The sequence below is a fragment of the Anopheles coustani genome, chromosome X (assembly GCF_943734705.1).
Source record: "Anopheles coustani chromosome X, idAnoCousDA_361_x.2, whole genome shotgun sequence".
NCBI classification, from domain to species: domain Eukaryota; kingdom Metazoa; phylum Arthropoda; class Insecta; order Diptera; family Culicidae; genus Anopheles; species Anopheles coustani.
Genome location: NC_071290.1, coordinates 10,536,087 through 10,555,325, shown reverse-complemented (window position 1 = coordinate 10,555,325; position 19,239 = coordinate 10,536,087). Strand labels below are relative to the sequence as shown.

The 19,239-nt window shown below is 44.7% G+C and overlaps 1 protein-coding gene and 1 long non-coding RNA gene across 2 annotated transcripts; one reads left to right on the top strand and one right to left on the bottom strand.

The window, feature by feature from the left end:
- Nucleotides 1-747: 747 nt before the first annotated feature.
- LOC131269261 (uncharacterized) lies at nt 748-1,996 on the bottom strand. The gene is made up of 4 exons (XR_009178997.1): nt 1,885-1,996; nt 1,567-1,654; nt 1,237-1,494; nt 748-989 (listed from the first exon to the last, which is right to left on the bottom strand). It is a non-coding gene; the product is annotated as an uncharacterized LOC131269261 (long non-coding RNA).
- A 1,022-nt stretch (nt 1,997-3,018) lies between these two features.
- On the top strand, nt 3,019-18,761 carry LOC131268623 (beta-1,4-mannosyltransferase egh). Its single transcript, XM_058270854.1, has 3 exons — nt 3,019-4,739; nt 13,774-14,805; nt 14,885-18,761. The coding sequence occupies exons 2-3, from the start codon at nt 14,002-14,004 to the stop codon at nt 15,455-15,457; spliced, it is 1,377 nt and encodes a 458-aa protein (XP_058126837.1). The 5' UTR covers nt 3,019-4,739; nt 13,774-14,001; the 3' UTR covers nt 15,458-18,761.
- The last annotated feature ends 478 nt before the right edge of the window (nt 18,762-19,239 follow it).

Genomic DNA, 19,239 nt, shown 5'->3' with positions numbered 1-19,239 from the left:
CGAATCCACAACGGGCGAATTTTTAACGGGCCAATATGTGCAAATTGTTTTAAAATACACATGTTTCGGTGACTATTTAAATTGTACATTTCTTTTATAATTCAATATAGAGTTGTTTCTTGATTCTGGAACACAATTCTCGCAAGCCCATCGCATTTAAAGCTCCCTGAGTTTAATTTGATTTCACGATCTACTGTGCAACCGGAGGATAACTACATCACTGGTTACGTGTTTACAATACCAGTGTTCAGCGGTCGTTTATTTCTTCAAGCACTGCTAAATTTGGTACTTCTTAAAACTTCGAAACTTAAGTTTTAATTACCACCGCCTAACCGATACCGAAAATTGAATCCGTGTCCAGATTATCTGCAAGCAGTGCAGAAAAACAATGATGCAACCGTAATCGGAAATCTTCTTCAGAAAACAGATTTGAGGTTTTCTGTCCTTGCCTTCGCAATAGTTATTTTACTAACAAATAACTTTGTACTAGAATTTTACATAGTACACATTCAAACTACGACTCAACTATAGCAATTTAGAAACAACTTTGTTGCTATGCACAGGAGCAGGCGTTGAATTTGAGCATTCGCAAGTCGTTGGTTAGTGAATGGAATGATATTTAGTAGGAACGGCAAACCATTGAAACAGTTCTATTGAAATTAATTATGTATGGTGGTTGTTACGTGAAAGATGTTGTAACAAGTTCTTTCTTTTAAATTTGATCATCAACGTTAACAAATATTATACATTCATACAGACATGCTCTTGTTTATTTATCAGTATAAATCATCAGATCGCATATCGGGATACGGTTTTCTCCCTCTAGCTGGCTTGAGATTAACACAAGAAAGTTCCCTTATCTTGCGGAATATCTTCAAGATAGCATCTGCAAGTTGGTAGCTAGACCAGAATCATCGCCAACCAAGTGCAGGCTTGCCGGTAAAATAGCAATTCGCCGCGCTTTCTGCCCAAAACAGGCACAGTACTACCTGCGTAGAACAAAGGAAAAAAAAACACATAATTAGAAATGAGTAAATTGGAATTCACGATTAAGAGCAACAAAAGTTAGACACGTATAAAAGAAACGATTCTACTGCATCAGATTAAATTTTGTCAACGTGAGAGAATCTTCTTGAAGCGCGCCTCAGCGGCTTTCAGCTGAAGAAATTTTTATCATCATGTGCAGATTACTGTAAACTAATTTCAAACTAGTTCGGAGAGAAACTATTTGCTTACCTGATAGATTTAACGTCGTGGGCTATGAAGACTTGCTAGATCCCTGCTTTTTCCGTCCAATTCGACTACGACAATAAACGATGCTCCTTAGCGACATCGTTTGCCACGGGATTCACTTAAGCGCATTGAATCAGTTGCTTAGCGGTGGGTTTGTCGGGATTATTCAAGGATTGATTGATTGGTGCAGGGCATTTTCAGATGCGCACATTTGCCTCCATAATAAACGAGACAAGGTCGCGTTACGCCAGAACATGTTACCTATCAAACGAGATACATAATACCGCCAAATATTACAATTGTTCTTCGTTGTGTACATGACAACTACCTTACCAATGCCAGGATTCTTTCTCAAGTGTTGACCACTTCAACGTGCCAATTGCACCGCCGCATCCTTCTTCGAAATAGTTTTGCATGGTTGCTATTGAAAGAAACATAATATGTTATTGTTAGAAAGAGGGTGAAAAATGCGGATGTTTATTCATGCATCTTGGATTCCGAGCATTCTCGACACGTGTTCCATTGGAGCCCAATGCGCGGATTCATTGCCGGTGCACAGAACATGCATACACTACAATTGTAACTTTTTTGATGGTACTACTTAGTTTTATTTATAAACGCGCGTTCAATGCAAGTCAATTTTTCACTTACCCCATATTCGAGCCTTTTAGAGCTATTTACGAGCCCACGCCGTAAAAGATGTTGCACCTTGGACGGTAGATCACGAAAAGAAGGATCATCGACAATGTGCGGCGCATCGCGTTTGACGTTCGTGTACAGGGCTGCCAACAGAGCGAGTTCAATTTCCTATAATTATAACATTTGTCATACCCTCAATGTCACAATGACGGACGATTTTATTGAAACTGTTTAAATTACATGAAGGAATAGACCGTTGATGTTTTCGCTAATAATTTAGTGCCAACATTACCAAATTATGAAATAATGTAATTGCAACAATTTAAAAAACACTGTCAACTTTAAATGGTATTCGTTTGGCTTTGTTAAATCTTCCGTGCTCTCGCAAGGAAACTTCTCGGGTTTCTTAAACATTTTCATCGGTAGCGTGGTTCTTTTGGCTTGGGTTCTGATGTAATTGGCCATTTGTTGATGTTCTATCAAGAATAACTTCGAAAAATAGTAAAACAAGGATAATTGTTAAAATTTATCTTTAGTTTCACAGTAACAAGTTTTTAAAAATAGCACATCGAAGGGTTAAGCAGTGCCGATTCTGTTGAAAACTTGGAATACTTTGGACCGCACCCGGGACCAATGAGCCGAAGCAAAGTTTACTCCGGTAGCTGTTGTTCCGTTGAAATTCACAATTTTTCGCGCAAACCAATATCGTTGCGGGGCTTTTTCAACATTCTCACTGTAATCTTAGTACAGTTTAATGAAACTAATGTGCACATCAGAGATTGGATTTCAACAAATCTGCTTCAGTATCCTTTCCAAGCGTGGAAAAATTTGATTTTCCCGTTAGCCATAAATTGTTCGAGTATGGCGGTAACGCGACGCCTTATGTTTTAGGCCAATAGTGTCGTCCCGTTCAAATCCTTCGAGATTGGCGTCTCAAAATTCGAGTACCATCGCGGCTGCAGATCCTATCCGCTTGGAGAGGGAGAGCGAGAATGAGAGAGTGAGGGAGCGATAAAGAGAAAAAGACGTATGGCAAACGCGGGTTAATTGTTGGCTCGAAACGTGGGTATGAGGTGCTTCAGCGCCAGTGTGCTCGATGCGGGTTCTGTTGCGTGCGTCTACCGTAGCTATCAGACCGTAGTGGCACCCGGACGAGTAGGGACGTGGACAAGCTGCTGCCCCGGCGTACATGTTTCGGAGGTGCTTCCCAGGAAAAAGGCCGTGCTAGCTGTGGGCAATCCCGCTGGGGGTAGTAATCACCGACGAAGAGTGTGTGTTTGTCGTGACAGAGAACCCAGCGTGAGGACACACTGCGCGTCACAGAAATCGAATGCGACCGGCCCCGCTTGTCCGTAACTACTATGGTGGCGAACTATCGATCGTCAGCGGCAATCGAACGTATTAGCGCCAGTTCTAACGGTCCCAGCCTTGTACGGGTGCTGCCCCCATCAGGTGCCTCTGCGTGCTGCGTTCCCAGTGTGAATGTGCCCGCAAATGCAGCCACCACTAGATAGCGCACGCAAGATCAACAGAGCAAGCCAACGATCGTCAATCAAACGGAAGGTTGCACGGGGGCCGTCCCAAATCATTGTGCCGTAGCGGAAAAAGCCGTGACCGCATAGCAGCAGCATCAGCCAGCACCGTTTCGAGGTGTACAGTTTTCGTACGTCACTCCCGAAAAAAAGACGTCCACTATCACGAGCGGAGCAACGGTTTTTACTTTTCTGTTTCACACACAACGCTAGGGAAAACTGCCGTCGGAAAAACTCTCCCCTCCTTCCGGGGTGGTTATTTAGCAAAGCAAAGAAGGCAAAACGCGGCAATTCTGTGTTCCATTTTCCGAGCAGTTCACGCATCTATATGATTGGTGTGTTGTGTGTGCGTGTGTGCATTAGTGTATGCGATACTAAGTGCTGAAATATCGGTTCGATTTTCTTTCTGGCATCCAATTTCCTACCTCCGGGGACTTTCAGGTCCAAAATCAGCGCCACTTTCCAGTCATCACAACATCAGTTTTGCTGCACTGGTACGCCTCAAGATACCGCGTGCGTGCGTGTGTGTGTACGCACGTACGGTTCCTCCAGCGAAGGAGAGCTGAGCGAACTTACGAGCAAGTGTACCGCCGCGTCGCGAGGTAAAACCACGACAGGTAGCGCGCGGCTTCATTTACACGGTGCAGCCGAAAAAGTACACCGTCAATAAAAGAAGCTTTTTCGGGCAACCACCGAGTTGTGTGCTGTGTGTGTGTGTATGTGTGTGCGTATGCGTTCGCGAGTTGTGTTAGCTTACGACCAGCGAGATGGCTAGCCAGCGATAGAACCGCGATAGGTGGAAAATTCAGCCTCTAGCTGTGCCGAGTGTCAAAATAAAGCGCATGAAAATTCGGCAAAGTGCTGCACCCGGGCGCCCTCCCCTTACTTGTGAGTAAAGGGAAAGAAGAGTTGGCACCAAAACCGGCAACAGCAAGAGGAAGAAGGTAAAATAAAACCAACCCAACACAGCTTCACGCGATGGCCGAAATTTCACATTGGAAACTGACGCGGAGTACGCACTGAGCTGAGGAGAAGCGACGGTCATGGAAACGGAAAATAGCGAGAGCCAAACCAAACTGTCAATCAACCGACACCGACCATCAAACCAACGAACCAGCAGATAGGGTTGCGGACCTGCATCCCCTCGTTTGGAGAGCGCGGCGCAACGACGGAGGCCAAAACGACGGTATCGAAACGGCTTCCGAACATTTTAAGTGACGATTAGCAAGCGGTGACCATTGCCTTAAAACCGGCATCAGTACAGCGAACGATAAGACAACCGAGGCGGATATTTTGAATTGGTGGTACTGTTACGGGCGGTTACAACAACGGAAGGTAAGTCCATGTTTATCCGATTTGCACCAACACCTAAGTCGTAATTTCAGCAAAGATGCACCTCAGTACCGCATACCGGGTATCTTGGAACGAGGTTTAAAATGAGTCAGGTGCTACTAAGCGATTTTTTTTCTAGCGGGCAATATTTATTTATCGATTTATTTATTTTTTTTTTAGAAAAAGTTTCACCTTACCACGAAAAACGTTCCTCGTGTTGGTCGAGGGGTTTCCCTATCTTCTGGCCTCTGAAAAGAAAAAGGAACCAACGTGAGCACGTTATCACGAAAAGACTGGCTTTATCTACTGGGGTCCCATGTGCTGGCTGGTCGTGTATCAATATTAGCATTTTGGATTACTATCCTCTTGGTACCACGGTACCAACCAGATGAAACTGCCCCTGTGTGCCGCGCCGGGCCGGGCTAGGGTGTGTATGTGAGGCTTCTCGTTGTGTTGTAATCTGGATCCCTTTTGGTTTGTTACAAAAGAACTAGGATAACCCACAGGATATATGCCACCAAATGGGGCGCACCTCCCGTGCGCGTGCGTGCATACATGCATGCATATGCGGGAGATAGAAAACAACGGCATCCGATGCTGATACAGTGTGTATAGCAACGCGTACTATGGGTACTTTAAATTACAAATATTGCAAGTACTGAAATTACAAGCACGATCGAAATGCGATATCGGTAGCCGAAAGTGACGTCATCTTCGATTCTGAGACGAACATTTAGCTACCATTTCCGTTGCTTTCCACTGCGACTAGGTTCACTTCACTTGCGGCTTATCTATCGTTCCTCAACGAACCGGGCTATCAGTCATCAGCATGAGACGTATCAAATTGCACCCTCGCGTGCGTTCGGGTCCGCCTCCTTCCCGACCCCGCTCAATTCGTCTTTTTGGCACGTCTGGCAACCATGCCCTTGGTTCGTGTTCTTGTCTCAGCGGATGTTGTTCCGCCGTCCATGGTGATTCATTGCGCCATTATTGGCCTAACATTCATCCACGTGATATTACGCGCGGCACCCCGCTTCAGTGAATCCCTATTTCTTGGCCTGTGATGGTTTCGTCTTCGTTTTCGTTGCAATGCAATATACAGGATGCTATTATAACAGTAGTAGCATTATGTCTAACTGCAGCACATGACATTCCAACAGCACCAGTTGATTTTATAACTGTGTCAGTAGAACAAATGGTGGTCCGCGACGGCCGAGCGGTAGCGTCGGTTAGAAAATCAGCCCATGAATGCTGGGACCCTCACCACCTTTTGACGCCCTGGGATCGAATCCCTACCGAGACTGGACCATCCCCTGTACGAGAGGACTCTATGTACACAAAGTGAAAAAATCTAGTAAGCCCCTTACGGGTAGGCATATGACCAAGACGGTCGTTAGGCAAAAAAGAAGAAATAAAAAAAAATACAAAATTAGAAATTGTGCAAAAGTTTCGAACAACAGGAACTGCACAGGATTATCCATAAGAAAATATTAAAGACACAATTTGTCACATTCCAGGCCTTAGCTAAATTAGGCAAACGTGCTGAAGATTGCGATTGTAAATTACCGAGAATCTCATGGGAACAAATAATAACGAAAGTAGAAGTCCATCTGTTTACAAACAAGGACTTTGCTGTTGCGAAAGTCCTATTTTAAGCAAAAGTTTATGAAAAAAAAAGTTGCTTCACACCGCAGTAAAAAGATCCTTCATTCATCAGGAAGCTACCGGTAACGCTATAGTATCCACTTCTTTATTTCATAAACTTTGCCGAAACCGTACCTATGCTGTGATTATCCCGGCGATGCCGGTTGGCCGGTTCAAAGACGGCAAAGTTATTAACAGCGTCAAAGCACCATCGGTAGCGTGCAGTCGTTAAAAGAAAGTTACCATCCGTTCCGCATTGGCGTTGGCTGCATTCGCTATCCCATGCGAATCGATTGACCTATGGCTTGGGGAAAAAAAGCCCTGGGTTAGATTTAACCGAACGAAGACGACGCCGAATGGCTGGGCTGGAGGCGATTTAATGGCTTCAATTTTCATGGCGATTTTACAACATGTGCAGTTACAACACGATTAACTATGTTTACTGTTCAAATTGGAAAGCCAGTAGCAGTTTCGGATAAACAAGGGGGGTTGTTTAGTGGATGTCGGTATTTGCCATTGTATCCTTTTTTTTTGTAAACAAACTTTATCAAGTTGTGTACATACACGCGAGTGTATTTTATAACCCCGCACCACATTAATCCAGCTAATTTATTGTTGGATTCACAACTAGGTCCAACACCAATTAATATTAAATAGAACCATAGAGAACCATGCCATTCGAAAATCTACCTATAAGGATAGCATCAGACGTCAGTGCTATATAAGAAATTGTTTTCATTCATTTTTATAGAATTTTGCTGTGTAATCTTGATTTTTATCGGGCTCCATCGTTCTGCTACCTCGATGTAAAGCAAAAAGGTCGGGTCGGAATTGTTTTCAACTTTTATATGTTAAAAATAAAATTAACAATAAATTCTGTAAAAGTGTGCGCTAGGCAGTCAAAAAGTTAAGCCTCATTAAAAAAACAATTGCATGCTTTTAAGAGGAAAAATGGCACCAGAATTTACCATAAAGTTGTAGTTTTTTTTTTTAATTTTTCCATAGTTTGTTTCTGTTCTGTGCTTTTTTCATTTATGTACGATACCAAAGTGTAAACATTCCCACGGTGGCTCATTAAATTGCTGGTATATGATCGACAGCTTGCGTTCTATTATTCAGACGCCTAGCGAGGCAAACTTTGCGAAACCGGACCATGTGTGTACGTCGTCGACGCCGCCGCCGCGATGACACCTCGCGAACGTTACGCAACACGGAAGGTTGCCATGAGATATAGAATGCGACGAAGAAGCACAGCGCCTCTCGGATCGGATCATCAAAACCCCCCGCCCCATCCCCCGGCAGAGACTGCCGCGCCTCTTCGCAACCAGCGTGCGACCCTCGGTTTGGTGGCGCCGACCATCACAAATACAAGCCCTCGTAGCGTGCGTTTATGTTTGTGACATGCCGAGACTTTGATGCAGCATTACAAAAAACCTTTGATATCCGCGAGGTTTGAGAACCCGCTCTTGTTTCGTTCTCGAGTTTCGCACAAGTCTCGAGTAGCGTGAGAACAGGTTTCGGGTGTGCGTTTTTCCATTTTTTTCTTATGTTCACTGATTTTACTGTCTTTTGTATCCTTCTAATAGTAATGTTTATCGTAGAAATTCCAGTGGAACATTACATTTGGTCAATTTAGATAAAAAAAATCGTCGCATGAAACGTGAATCCCAAACCACAAATAATGATAGCTCTTCGGTGTGAAACAATATGACCTACCCAAAAAGAAGTAGGGTAGCTTCTTCCAATGTTATACGGATATAATGAATGAGTCACATGACGTTCGACACACATGTTGTTTCTGAAAGCATCCACAAAGAAACCTTGATGGTCTGAAACATGTGTTATTTTTCCAAATAAAAACCTTGATGGTTTGAAACATGTTATTTTGACAAAGAAATGCTCTGTCTGTTGATGGAAAAATGTTTTTTTTCCGTAGATTTGATTGAAAAACACTGCTTTGGATTGGGAACATATATTCCTTGGAAACCGTTATGGATTATTATTTACAAATAAAATTATCGTTTGTGACGTTTTTTCTCAGTTCTGTTTAATCGAATAATAGCTTCCACCTTCACCTATTGCTGATTTGAAGAAAGCTTTGTTTAAAAAACTAAATTCACTTGAAACGTGATAACGAATGTAAAAAATTGCGGGCGGTGGCCTCCTAGCTATTATTTTCTCAGCGTTGAATCAATTACATAGTTTGTACGACTCACGAACGAGATATTGTTTCCCGCTTAGATCAAATCGAAACGTTTTCTGTACTGCTTGTTAAGACTGCATACATTTACAAAGCCCCCTCACTGTGGTTGTTGTTAATGTCGCAGTAGGAACCTAGAGGCGTCACGTTGTTCTGGCCCTTTGGGACTCGGAACATGTGCATTAGATGTGCGGTGTGGGTGACATGGGGTTCTACAGCCGGTTTATTCCCATATGCTATCGATGGCACTGGGCTGCCACCTGCCACTGCGTGGCGAAAGTTTTCCGCCCCCTTGATGGATTTTTATTTCGTTTCGGACACACTGTTTGGACTGCTTTGAATGAGTGCTTCTGCACTGTAGGTGGCATGGTCGCGAATAAGTAATGAACGTGCTAGTTTTCCTACCTAGCTAAAGTAAGCACTAGAAATGGGCATCAATTGTGAGTGCACACTGTGTCACATGGGACTGCGTAACGAAAGTTCTGCAAATACGTTTCCATTCTAGCAAGCTCTGCCATTCTAGGGGCAAGAGACATTACGTAGCACACGGAGCGGACTGACGCGCGTCCTGGGCTGGACGTTAGCAGAATGTGACGGTGTGAGGATTATGGCACGCATGGTGACGATGGGCGTAGAGGCCGAACGACGAAGGACGCTGTGCGGCTGCTTCCTGTGTACGCCGAGTAGCGGATTGCCTTATATGGCGGTCGGCTATCCGACGACTACCTTATCAGTGGCTTGTGAAATCATCGCCCTTCCCATTGTTGGGCGGAGGAAAACCGTTTCGAAGAGGCCATTGTTGGCCGGGCTGGGTCCATTAAATCGCTTGCTTGTGCCACGTGAGGTAACGAACGATTGCACACCTACGCACGTTCCGCAAACATGGCTCGGAAAGCCAAACAGGTGACCCAACAGAACGGGCCATACTTTTACTCGCTGTGCGTGTGTGTATATGGCCCATGGCATCATATGGCCCATGGCTTTGACCCGTATGATGATGAACCCGCATTCGGTAGGTGAACTGGTGTCACCATGCGAATGCTTCATCCTTTCGGAGATTGATCTTCTGTTGATCATCCAATTGTAATTCATCCGATTGTGTAATGGTGCCAATAAAAATAGGCCGCTTCGCCTCTTACAATGATAAGATTAGATAACTCCTACCGAACCCAATAGGTACATTACTATCTGGCAACAAAGGCACAAAGAATACGGAAAAGTACGAAAGGTACCGGGCGCCGATTGAAGGATGTATAGTTGATTCGATTGCATGTTCTTCAAGGGTGCTTGAATTGAATTACTGTTTGCTTGATAAAGGATTACGTTTACTTATCATGCTCTCGTACACATTCTGATTCGAAACATTCAAACATTCGAAACTAATATTTATTCTGTGCTCCTCATCCCCTTTTTCCCCCCCTTTTCTTGCAGCGGGGCAAAGGGAAAAAAGCCATTGGTCCACAGATCAAATACTTGCTGTGTGCGCGCTTATTTAACTGGGTATGGAATGTCATCAACTCATCGGGTTTTCGTTCGATAGCGTCGACGAATTTAATTGAGTCACCCCGTGGCAGCATGCTGAACGCGCGTTGAACGTTGTTTAAGCTCTATCAGCAACTTACACCAAGCACACGTACATGGCATGGGTGTGGTTGGTTGGTAGCGCGTACCAGAACGTTGATAAGTAGCTGCTGCTTTGGGCTGCTGTTTTAAGCTGGAGGGCCTTCTTTCTTTTCACCAGAAACGGTCCGGTCGGCCGGATGTTTTTTAAACAGTGTTGGGTTGTGTTTGATTAAAATAGTTGTGGAATGAATAATAATCAATATTTATAGAATTTGTAATTATTTTCCTTGAATTAGACTGCCAAGCTTGCTGTAACGGCCCACCAAACTATAATTTTACTCAGAATCTCCAGGTCAAGTTCAGGAGACCTTTTTATTTGCCTCATGCAACATTTTTCCATTGCCTTGTGCAAATCCTGCACCCACAGACCAGTCCATAGCGTACAGTATCACGCGTAGTTTGTAGGTGTGAACAAAGGAAGAGGAAAAAGCTTTAAGTTACCTCCGAAAATCCCAAATTCACGTAGCTTATTTTTTAAGGACATCACATTTTTTTAATACCCTGATATCGTTCAATTGAGTTCCGTTTAGTTAAAAAAAACTGGCGTTATACAACTCTATAAAGCGTGAATATTGGGTTTTTTTTTAAATATATTTTTGGAAAATGCCTGTAAGTTTCCATAAAATTTACGTTTTGTAAAGTTTATCAAATTTAATATTTAATAAAACCTCATTTTTCACTTAATGCAATTTTCAACAACAATATCTCTCACAATCGTGCATTGAAATAAATAATATTCTGGAGATTTCTTATTAAACTATATCTTTCTTTTAGGTACGAGAAATGTTTCCAAAAAAATCGTTTTATGAAATGTCAAACCAAACGAACGAACTCTGGGCCCCCGTGTCATGGGGGGGATGAGTAATAAGGTTACTCTTGGGATCTTCGCAAAAATCCGGCCTGGCCTCGATGGATGAATCACACCAGGAATTGATGATTCGTCGTATGGCAACTAGCGCTGTAACACAGCGTAAGCTGGCAGCGTTATCGTATGCAGTATGCCTTACTTCCTTGTTCAATCGGTTCGCCTATCTTTACCATATCACCTCAACCTAATAAAAAGCGATGAGTGGGACCGTTCTTGCACCCGCACCGTGTCATAAATGAAACAACAAATTGGAGCAGATCACCCATTGTCATCGGTATCGGGTACGAGCTTTATCGCCCGGCCATTGGGGTATTGAATCAGCCATTTATTGCCGTAACGCGCACGTGAAAACGCTCGCCCTGGTACCCCTTTGGCCCGGCTTGTCTTATCGGTGACGCGAGAACGGCCCTTATCTGCCGCTTCGTGTGCCCTGTGTGGACGTGTGTGCCTCAATAAGGTTGCATCATGGCACACCGCTAGCCACAGCAATGCAGTTACCCGGAACGAAAACAACCTACTCCTACTCACAGTCAAGTGCATGAAAAAGGTGAAGGATGTAGTCACAACAGCAAAACAACAAACTTTCATCACTTCATTCTTAGAAACATTTATTATTTATTCTACGTTCGTTGGGAGAAAAGCAATCGTAGCAGCTAGTGAAGTGTTAAGAAACAGAAGCAATTTGAACAGTCGCTAATGAATACGACCAGGTTTACGCGGAGTTTAGAGTGTGCCTAAGTTAACTAGATGTGCTTGCTGGGGCCAAGGGCGCTTTGGAAGGGGTAGAGGCCACCTTAACAAACTGACAAGCAGTAGAACAGCTCTCGGGCAATGGCTAAATTAATGAGTCGTTAGATAAGTTCCTCCCCTGGCAGGAAAGGGGGACCGCAATGTTAATTAAACCACCCGCGATGAATGCCACATGCGGGAACACTTACTGATGTGATTCATGTTTTCTTTTTTGTTCCAGCGACTCGTCGTGTCACTTGGAATCATCTTGGCAGTCTCATTCAGTAGTCACATGTTGGTTTTATTTCTGGTGTGACTTAAAAAATTAAGAAAAAACGGATAAAAAGCCGTCCACATGAAGATGTCGCTAGCAAACCGGTCTTGGACTCTCTGGTTTGCCTTATTGCGAGAGCGTAGCAGCCCGGTACGGAAAATAACCTTTTCCCCCCGCCGTGTACGAATTCCCCAAATCGCTCATCGTTCCCAAACCTTGGACGATGGTTGAAGCAACCAGCGAGCAAGAACACACCGTGTCTTGATTGCTGCGGAACAATATTCGCGCCAGTTCGAGAATAGACAATTTAAAAGCACCCACATACACAATGCAAATTCGCGGCCTTTTCCGCGGCGGTTCACCTATCAGCAAGTCTCGCCGATTTGGAGATTTGTGTAGGTACGTGTGAGAGCGGCCTTCAAGGTTGCCAGCATTAGGGGGTTTCGCTATACCAACAACAACGTCGACGTCGTCGTCGTCGTCGTTCTCCCGTATACCAGAACATCGCGAGAGCCTGCTCATCGCTAGCGCTATAGAGCGCGCGCGTCGTGAGTTTTGCCGCGATCCAATTTTTACTCCCAGGGCGATAACGACCCGGGGGGCCATGGTTGTTCCGGACTGGTTGGTCTCGTCAGGCGGCGAGGAGTCGGCGGGGGGAAACCATCTGACGTCCGTCGAAAGGCTCTCGATTTCATCGTTTTCTCAACGTGCAATAGAGCGATTGCATAACACTCTCCCACCCTCCCACCTCTGGCCACAGACAACCTCAGGGCGTCAGCAGGGCAGGTCCTTAGCATAGAGCAATCAATATCAAGGAAAAATTGCCGGTTGTGATGGGTTGAAGCGGGGAAGAAAATCCTCCGTATAGTAAGATCCCCGTTCTACGTCTGCCACAAATGGAGACGCCCTATCTATTACTATTCGTTTTTCGTCGAATTTCACTCAAACGTTAGTGTTTTTTAAATCAATTGGTATAATCACGGTTCCATCTTTGGCACGATGTTGATTTATCGAACAGTTTGCGGGTTTACTGCGTGCAATCGGGAGTCCAGCATGCTGAAAAGATAGGAGTATGAACCGTAACCTAATCTCAACATACTGTAAGCTCATCTGCATGGGCACCATGCATGCGATTACACGATGGGGAAACCCTTATGGGTCGGGGAGGTTTAGCCCTCTTGCCTTCCACGATGCCACAAAGCATATCCGCCTTATCTTATCGTTGCCCGGTAGGTCGTCTCTAAACAATAATCAGCGGCACCTTCCTTCCTGCTCCTTCGGTTCCGTGTGGTCGCATTTCGATTCGTTTTCTGCAACATTTCACAACCGCAAACAATATATTTCTATAATGCGTGGTTTTGCAATTAGAATGAGTAGTAAGACCGGTAACGCAAAGCTGAATCATGGAACGCTAACGTTTTTCCTTCTTCCTTGCCAGAATGCTCCAATGCTGATAAAGAAATAGAGAAGAACAATCATGCACCCGCAATCGTGTAATGCACACGTACGTGTTAAGAAAATTAACTCGTTACACGCCGGTACGATTGGGTCGATGATGTCACGGGAAAGTTTAAAGAACCCATAAAATTTGCCATTTGACGATGGCACGAACTGTCCGGATAATAGAGAGAGCTAGTTAGGATAAGCAAGCCTATTTAAATTTATTAATCAAATATGTTACTGGTTTTTCCACTTGCAGCAATATTCCACACACCAATTCAGCGACGCACGCTTGGAAGTTCTAACGGTTATATCAGCAAACATTGCTTGAACGGCAGCGGCAACACGCGTTCTTACTAGGTTGCAGAAGAAGTACGCTAAACAACTACTAAAGATATTCACAGCCGGGCCCAGAGAAATCCTGTGTGATAAGCGAACAATTGCTACTACATTATACGCAGTGGAAAAGAGAAAATAGCCAACCAACATGCTGAACTCCATTTCGAAACACCTTCTGCATTGCGCGCTACTGTTCGTGCTGCTAATCCTGTTCGAGATCTTTTCCGGTGGCATCAAGGTGAACGAGAATTCGTTCGTTGCCATCGACCCGTGGGCCGAGTACGGCACGGTGGCGACGATCGTGCTGTACCTCCTGCGAGTGCTCACGTTCCTGACATTGCCGCAGGTGATGTTTAACTTTTTCGGGCTCGTCATCTACAATGCGTTCCCGGAGAAGGTGGTCCTGAAGGGTTCGCCGCTGCTGGCACCGTTCATCTGCATCCGCATCGTGACTCGTGGCGACTACTCGGAGCTGGTGAAGTCGAACGTGCTGCGTAACATGAACACCTGCCTCGACACCGGGCTGGAGAACTTCCTGATCGAGGTGGTGACGGACAAACCGATCGGGCTGCCCAAGCACCGGCGGACGCGCGAAATCGTCGTGCCGAAGGAGTACCAGACGAAGTCGGGTGCGATGTTCAAGGCGCGTGCCTTGCAGTACTGTCTCGAGGACAGCGTGAACGTGCTGAACAACACCGACTGGGTGGTGCACCTGGACGAGGAGACGCTGCTGACGGAGAACAGCGTCCGGGGCATCATCAACTTTGTGCTGGACGGCAAGCACCCGTTCGGCCAGGGGCTAATAACGTACGCCAACGAGAACGTGGTCAACTGGTTGACGACGCTGGCCGACAGCTTCCGGGTGTCGGATGACATGGGCAAGCTGCGGCTGCAGTTCAAAATGTTCCACAAACCCTTCTTCAGCTGGAAGGGCAGCTACGTAGTGACACAGGTAGGTTGCCGATGTCGCCCATTCGATTCGACCGGTTAGAAGCTACATAGTTTGCCTTATCTCTCCCTCCTCCACGCAGGTTCACGCGGAGAAGGACGTCTCGTTTGACAACGGCGTCGATGGGTCGGTAGCCGAGGATTGTTTTTTCGCGATGCGTGCCTACGCCCAGGGCTACACGTTCAACTTTATCGAGGGTGAGATGTACGAGAAGTCCCCGTTCACGCTGGTCGACTTTCTTCAGCAGCGCAAACGCTGGCTGCAGGGCATCCTGCTCGTGGTGCGCTCGCCGGCCATCCCGCTGCGCAACAAGATCCTGCTGGGCATCAGCCTCTGCTCGTGGATCACGATGCCGCTCTCGACGTCGAATATGGTGTTCGCGGCGCTATACCCCATCCCCTGCCCGAATCTGATCGATTTCGTGTGCGCCTTCATCGCCGGCTTCAACATCTACATGTACGTGTTCGGCGTCATCAAGTCGTTCTCGCTGTACCGGTTCGGTTTGGTGAAATTTTTGGCCTGCGTGCTCGGTGCGCTCTGCACCATCCCGATCAACGTGGTCATCGAAAACGTGGCCGTCATCTGGGGGCTGATTGGCAAGAAAAACAAATTCTACGTGGTGCAGAAGGACGTGCGGGCGCTAGTGACCGTCTAGGATCTCGACCGGCTCCGGCGAACGAGTCGCGGCGGACTACAAGATCACAGCAATGGGAACATTCACGGCGACGTAGCTATAAGACGCTTTTTAGGGTGTACTAGGTTTACAGTTTATGTATTCCTTTCTCCTCCGTTCGTGTGGCGATCCGTTTCGTGTGCCACTGCACTCCTGAATCTTTTGACTATTTACGCGCGTGCAAAGAAGTGGTTTACGAATTTCGTATACCAAGCCTTCGAGTGGAGTTGCTTCGATACTCATACTCTTTACTTGTGTGTATCTTGTCTTTCAATTGGTTCATAATTTTTAACCAACACCCAATGGGAATACATTTTCGGAAAAGGCGGCTTCAAAACCGTGTGATAATACCTTTTTCTCGCAGGCTCGACGCAGGTGCCGCTTCCAGTCATGGAACGCATTTCATGCTAATTTATTGATATTGTACATTTCGAAGATCGTATTGACGATCTTTTCATCGACCTTTCTCGGTCGATTTGCCTAGGCATGGTGGTAAGATGCAAGGCGCAAGGGAAAGGGGTGACAATAACTTGCCCCTCCGATGTACCCTTCACACGCATTCTCTTTTGCTTAGGCAACGAGGTAATCGAGGAAAGTCCCGGGTTTCTCCGACGCTCGATCGGAGGGCTTATCCGTTAGCTTTATCAAAAACGAAACCGAAAGCATCACAACTCTTCGATTCGAGCTCAGTGGGCAAACAAACGTGCGAGTGACAAAATATTCAGCCAGCAAAATTTGCAACTCAAACAAAAAGAATCTACTTCAACCACATTGATTGTAGCAAATGTAGACAGTTGCTGAGACGGCAGCACATTCGTGAAGCTGATTCAACTTGATGAAATTTGCTTTTGTTTTTTGTAAAATCTTCATAGTTTGATGAACAAAAAAACACGCTTTGTGTGGCTGATAACATCTAGACGATGGGGGAAAAGGGATATTCCAAGGGCCGAAAAGCAATTCGTCTTGTGATGAGGCCACTTGTGAGTGATCGATTTGCGATTTGCACTTTTGTCCAACAGCATGTTGCTAGGAAATATGCCAAGCAGGCCAGAGCAATGTATAATTATGAACTGCTACTGTTCATATAAATTAAAACGATAGTAATAACAATAATGATACCTTCTATGATAAAAAACTAAGACTAGTTTCTTATAAGCATCGTTGTCATCGCCGTCATCATCATTACTACCTCCATTTCGCTCTATGATACAGAATTGTCGTGCAAGGAATAAGCAATCGCAACGCATGGGTTCCCACTTGTTGTTGTACTGCTTGAATGATATTAGAATTAGGATTATAATGCCGATGCAAACGAAAGCAATGCTGAAAAGGGTAAAACAACCAAAACAAAATGACACAAGTGAGTGCGAAGCGTTAGGCAGGACTGGATGGATGTTTTATCTAATTTAAATACATCTAGTCTGTACATTCTAGAGAAGTAAAACAACAACAAATAACGTACTATCCCAGGTAGACATATGCCGATATATTATCGGACAAATTTTTGAAGGGAGTCAAGCGGGGTAGCGCAACCGAATCCACAAGACTTGGCAACCCATCGCGTTTCTTGTTCGGTTAACTGCATATTTTATTTGAGCTTGTTTTCCCCCTTCTGCCTTCACACACACACACACACACACACGCATGGCTAGTACATAATTTTCCCGACTGAGGTAGGAAGGACCTAACGGAAGGCAGGTGCAGGTAGAAAGTGGTTCGCCGACAACACACTTGCGGTTACGATTGCGCTGACTAGCGCAAATCCGATTTCAGTAGCTTTAGCCGATATCTACAGTATATTTATGAAGCGCCGCGACGAGCTGTTTCACCTTAACTTAGAATCTCGGGTCGTACGCTACCTGCACTAGTCGTGAGGTTACGTTTGTTCTGTTATTTGTGTTCGATTCGTTACGTTTCAACTCTCCATTCGACGAGTCAAACAACAATCGGCAGCATAAGAACGTCTTGGACCAACCGCTCCCAAAGGAAAACGAAACGCACTCGGCATGCTGCGAAAGAGCTATTTATTGTAGTGTTTCGCTTCGTTGCTGCTCCTTTTTCATTGATGCTATCCAATGTTCCTGCCTTGATTGTGACAACACAATATGCCCCAAAATGGAATACGCTCCAGCTTAACTGAAACGATGTCGTTTCTCGTAGGTTTAAAAGCATTTGAATATATTGTTATTATGATTATTTCTTCCTTAAATATAGTCGATATATAGAGATCAGGTATGAAAAATAGACGTGGTACTGCATGGGACGGACATTCATCTTGAGGAAGATTTTCTTTCTAAGCTGGCGACAAAGGTTAAAATAGACGTTATCCCATACCACCCACGCCAGGCGAAAGAACTGCATACGAAGCTTAGCGAGCGTGCATAGCTAAGGGAGCAATCGGCTGTGCTTCTCGCTACAACGGTATTTCAAGTTCGTTTGTTCTATAGTAGCCTATCTTGTTTTTGTTTTACCATACGGACATTGAGGTGTATGTTTTAAATCGTGTCCGCTGTGCGCAAACGGTGGGTAATCGTGTATATATGATGCTTTACAGTTAAAAAACATAACTTACTTCAAGAAATTAAGGTTCTGCATTGGGCTAAGGTGATGTCATTTATGGGATTCGTTTCATGTTCATAGTGTTTTGTTGTTATGTGTGTACAATCGTGTCATGCCATGCATTAAGAGGAAAAAAAAACAAATAGCAGTGTACACGGAACGATACGGGGACATTTAAAATAATTCTAGTAGAGAAAAAACGTCTAGCTATTCCATCACACCACACTCCCATATGCGAACGATTCCCCAGGGGAGGGGAAATAAACCATATTAGTGCCACCAGCGAACACACCGTCTCCTCTAAATGCAATCGCCGGTGCTCACGCTCTTTCAGAAGTCGCTTAAAGTAATCCCATATCTGAGATGATGCCTTAGTGAGAGCGACATAATCCAGGGGGGCCGCAGCCGTTCCTTCCGAACCAGTTGAAAAGTAAAGGATACGTTAGATATTCCTCAAACCGCGAAAGGCTTAGGGATAGATAGCGAGAGAAAGCGAGAGTAAGTTGTGTGTATGTCATATTGAGTTGACGAGAAGCGCAAAACCGAAAGGATGCATTGTTACCAATCCTTTTTTTTCAGACACAAAGCGAAATCACTAAATAGAAAAGGTACTACGATTCAACCATAACCAAATGGATAAAATGCAACTTTCAAATAATAATTAAAAAAAAAACAAATATATGAAAAACATGTGTTCAGAGTTCCCCCGGACGTGTGGTACACTGTATGGGAATGTAAAAAAGAAAACACGCATTCTGTTGGCGCCACCCGCGCAACTGTGGCAAGTAGGACGTAGCATAAAACTAACGAAACAAGAAGGGAAGCAAATTACGATTGATCATCTAGAGCGAGCAAAAAAACGAGAGTACCGGACGCATCACTACATTACGGTTAGGAAACGTAGTTAAAAACAACAACAACAACAACAACAACAAAGAACAAAAGTATATAGTAAAGCAAGAAATTTAAATAATTATTAGAATCAAACATGCATTGCAATGAACAAGCAAACAACACAAGCAAATATATAGATTAAACACAGTCAAATATTCTTTTTTACACTCAAATAAACAACCATTTCATCGATTGAAAAGTTGATTGAAAAACCTGTGCTAACCTAGCTGTCTTGTGATTGGGGTGGTGGGTGAGTTTAATTCCGCTGTCGAATCGGGAGAGAACAAAACACCGGACCGGTTTTGTTGTGC

Excerpts from the sequence above, each read along its gene's own strand:
- LOC131268623 (XM_058270854.1), top strand. The coding sequence starts at position 14,002 with ATGCTGAACTCCATTTCGAAACACCTTCTGCATTGCGCGCTACTGTTC. Across the intron at positions 14,806-14,884 it reads GCAGCTACGTAGTGACACAG|GTTCACGCGGAGAAGGACGT; the intron begins GTAGGTTGCCGA and ends TCCTCCACGCAG.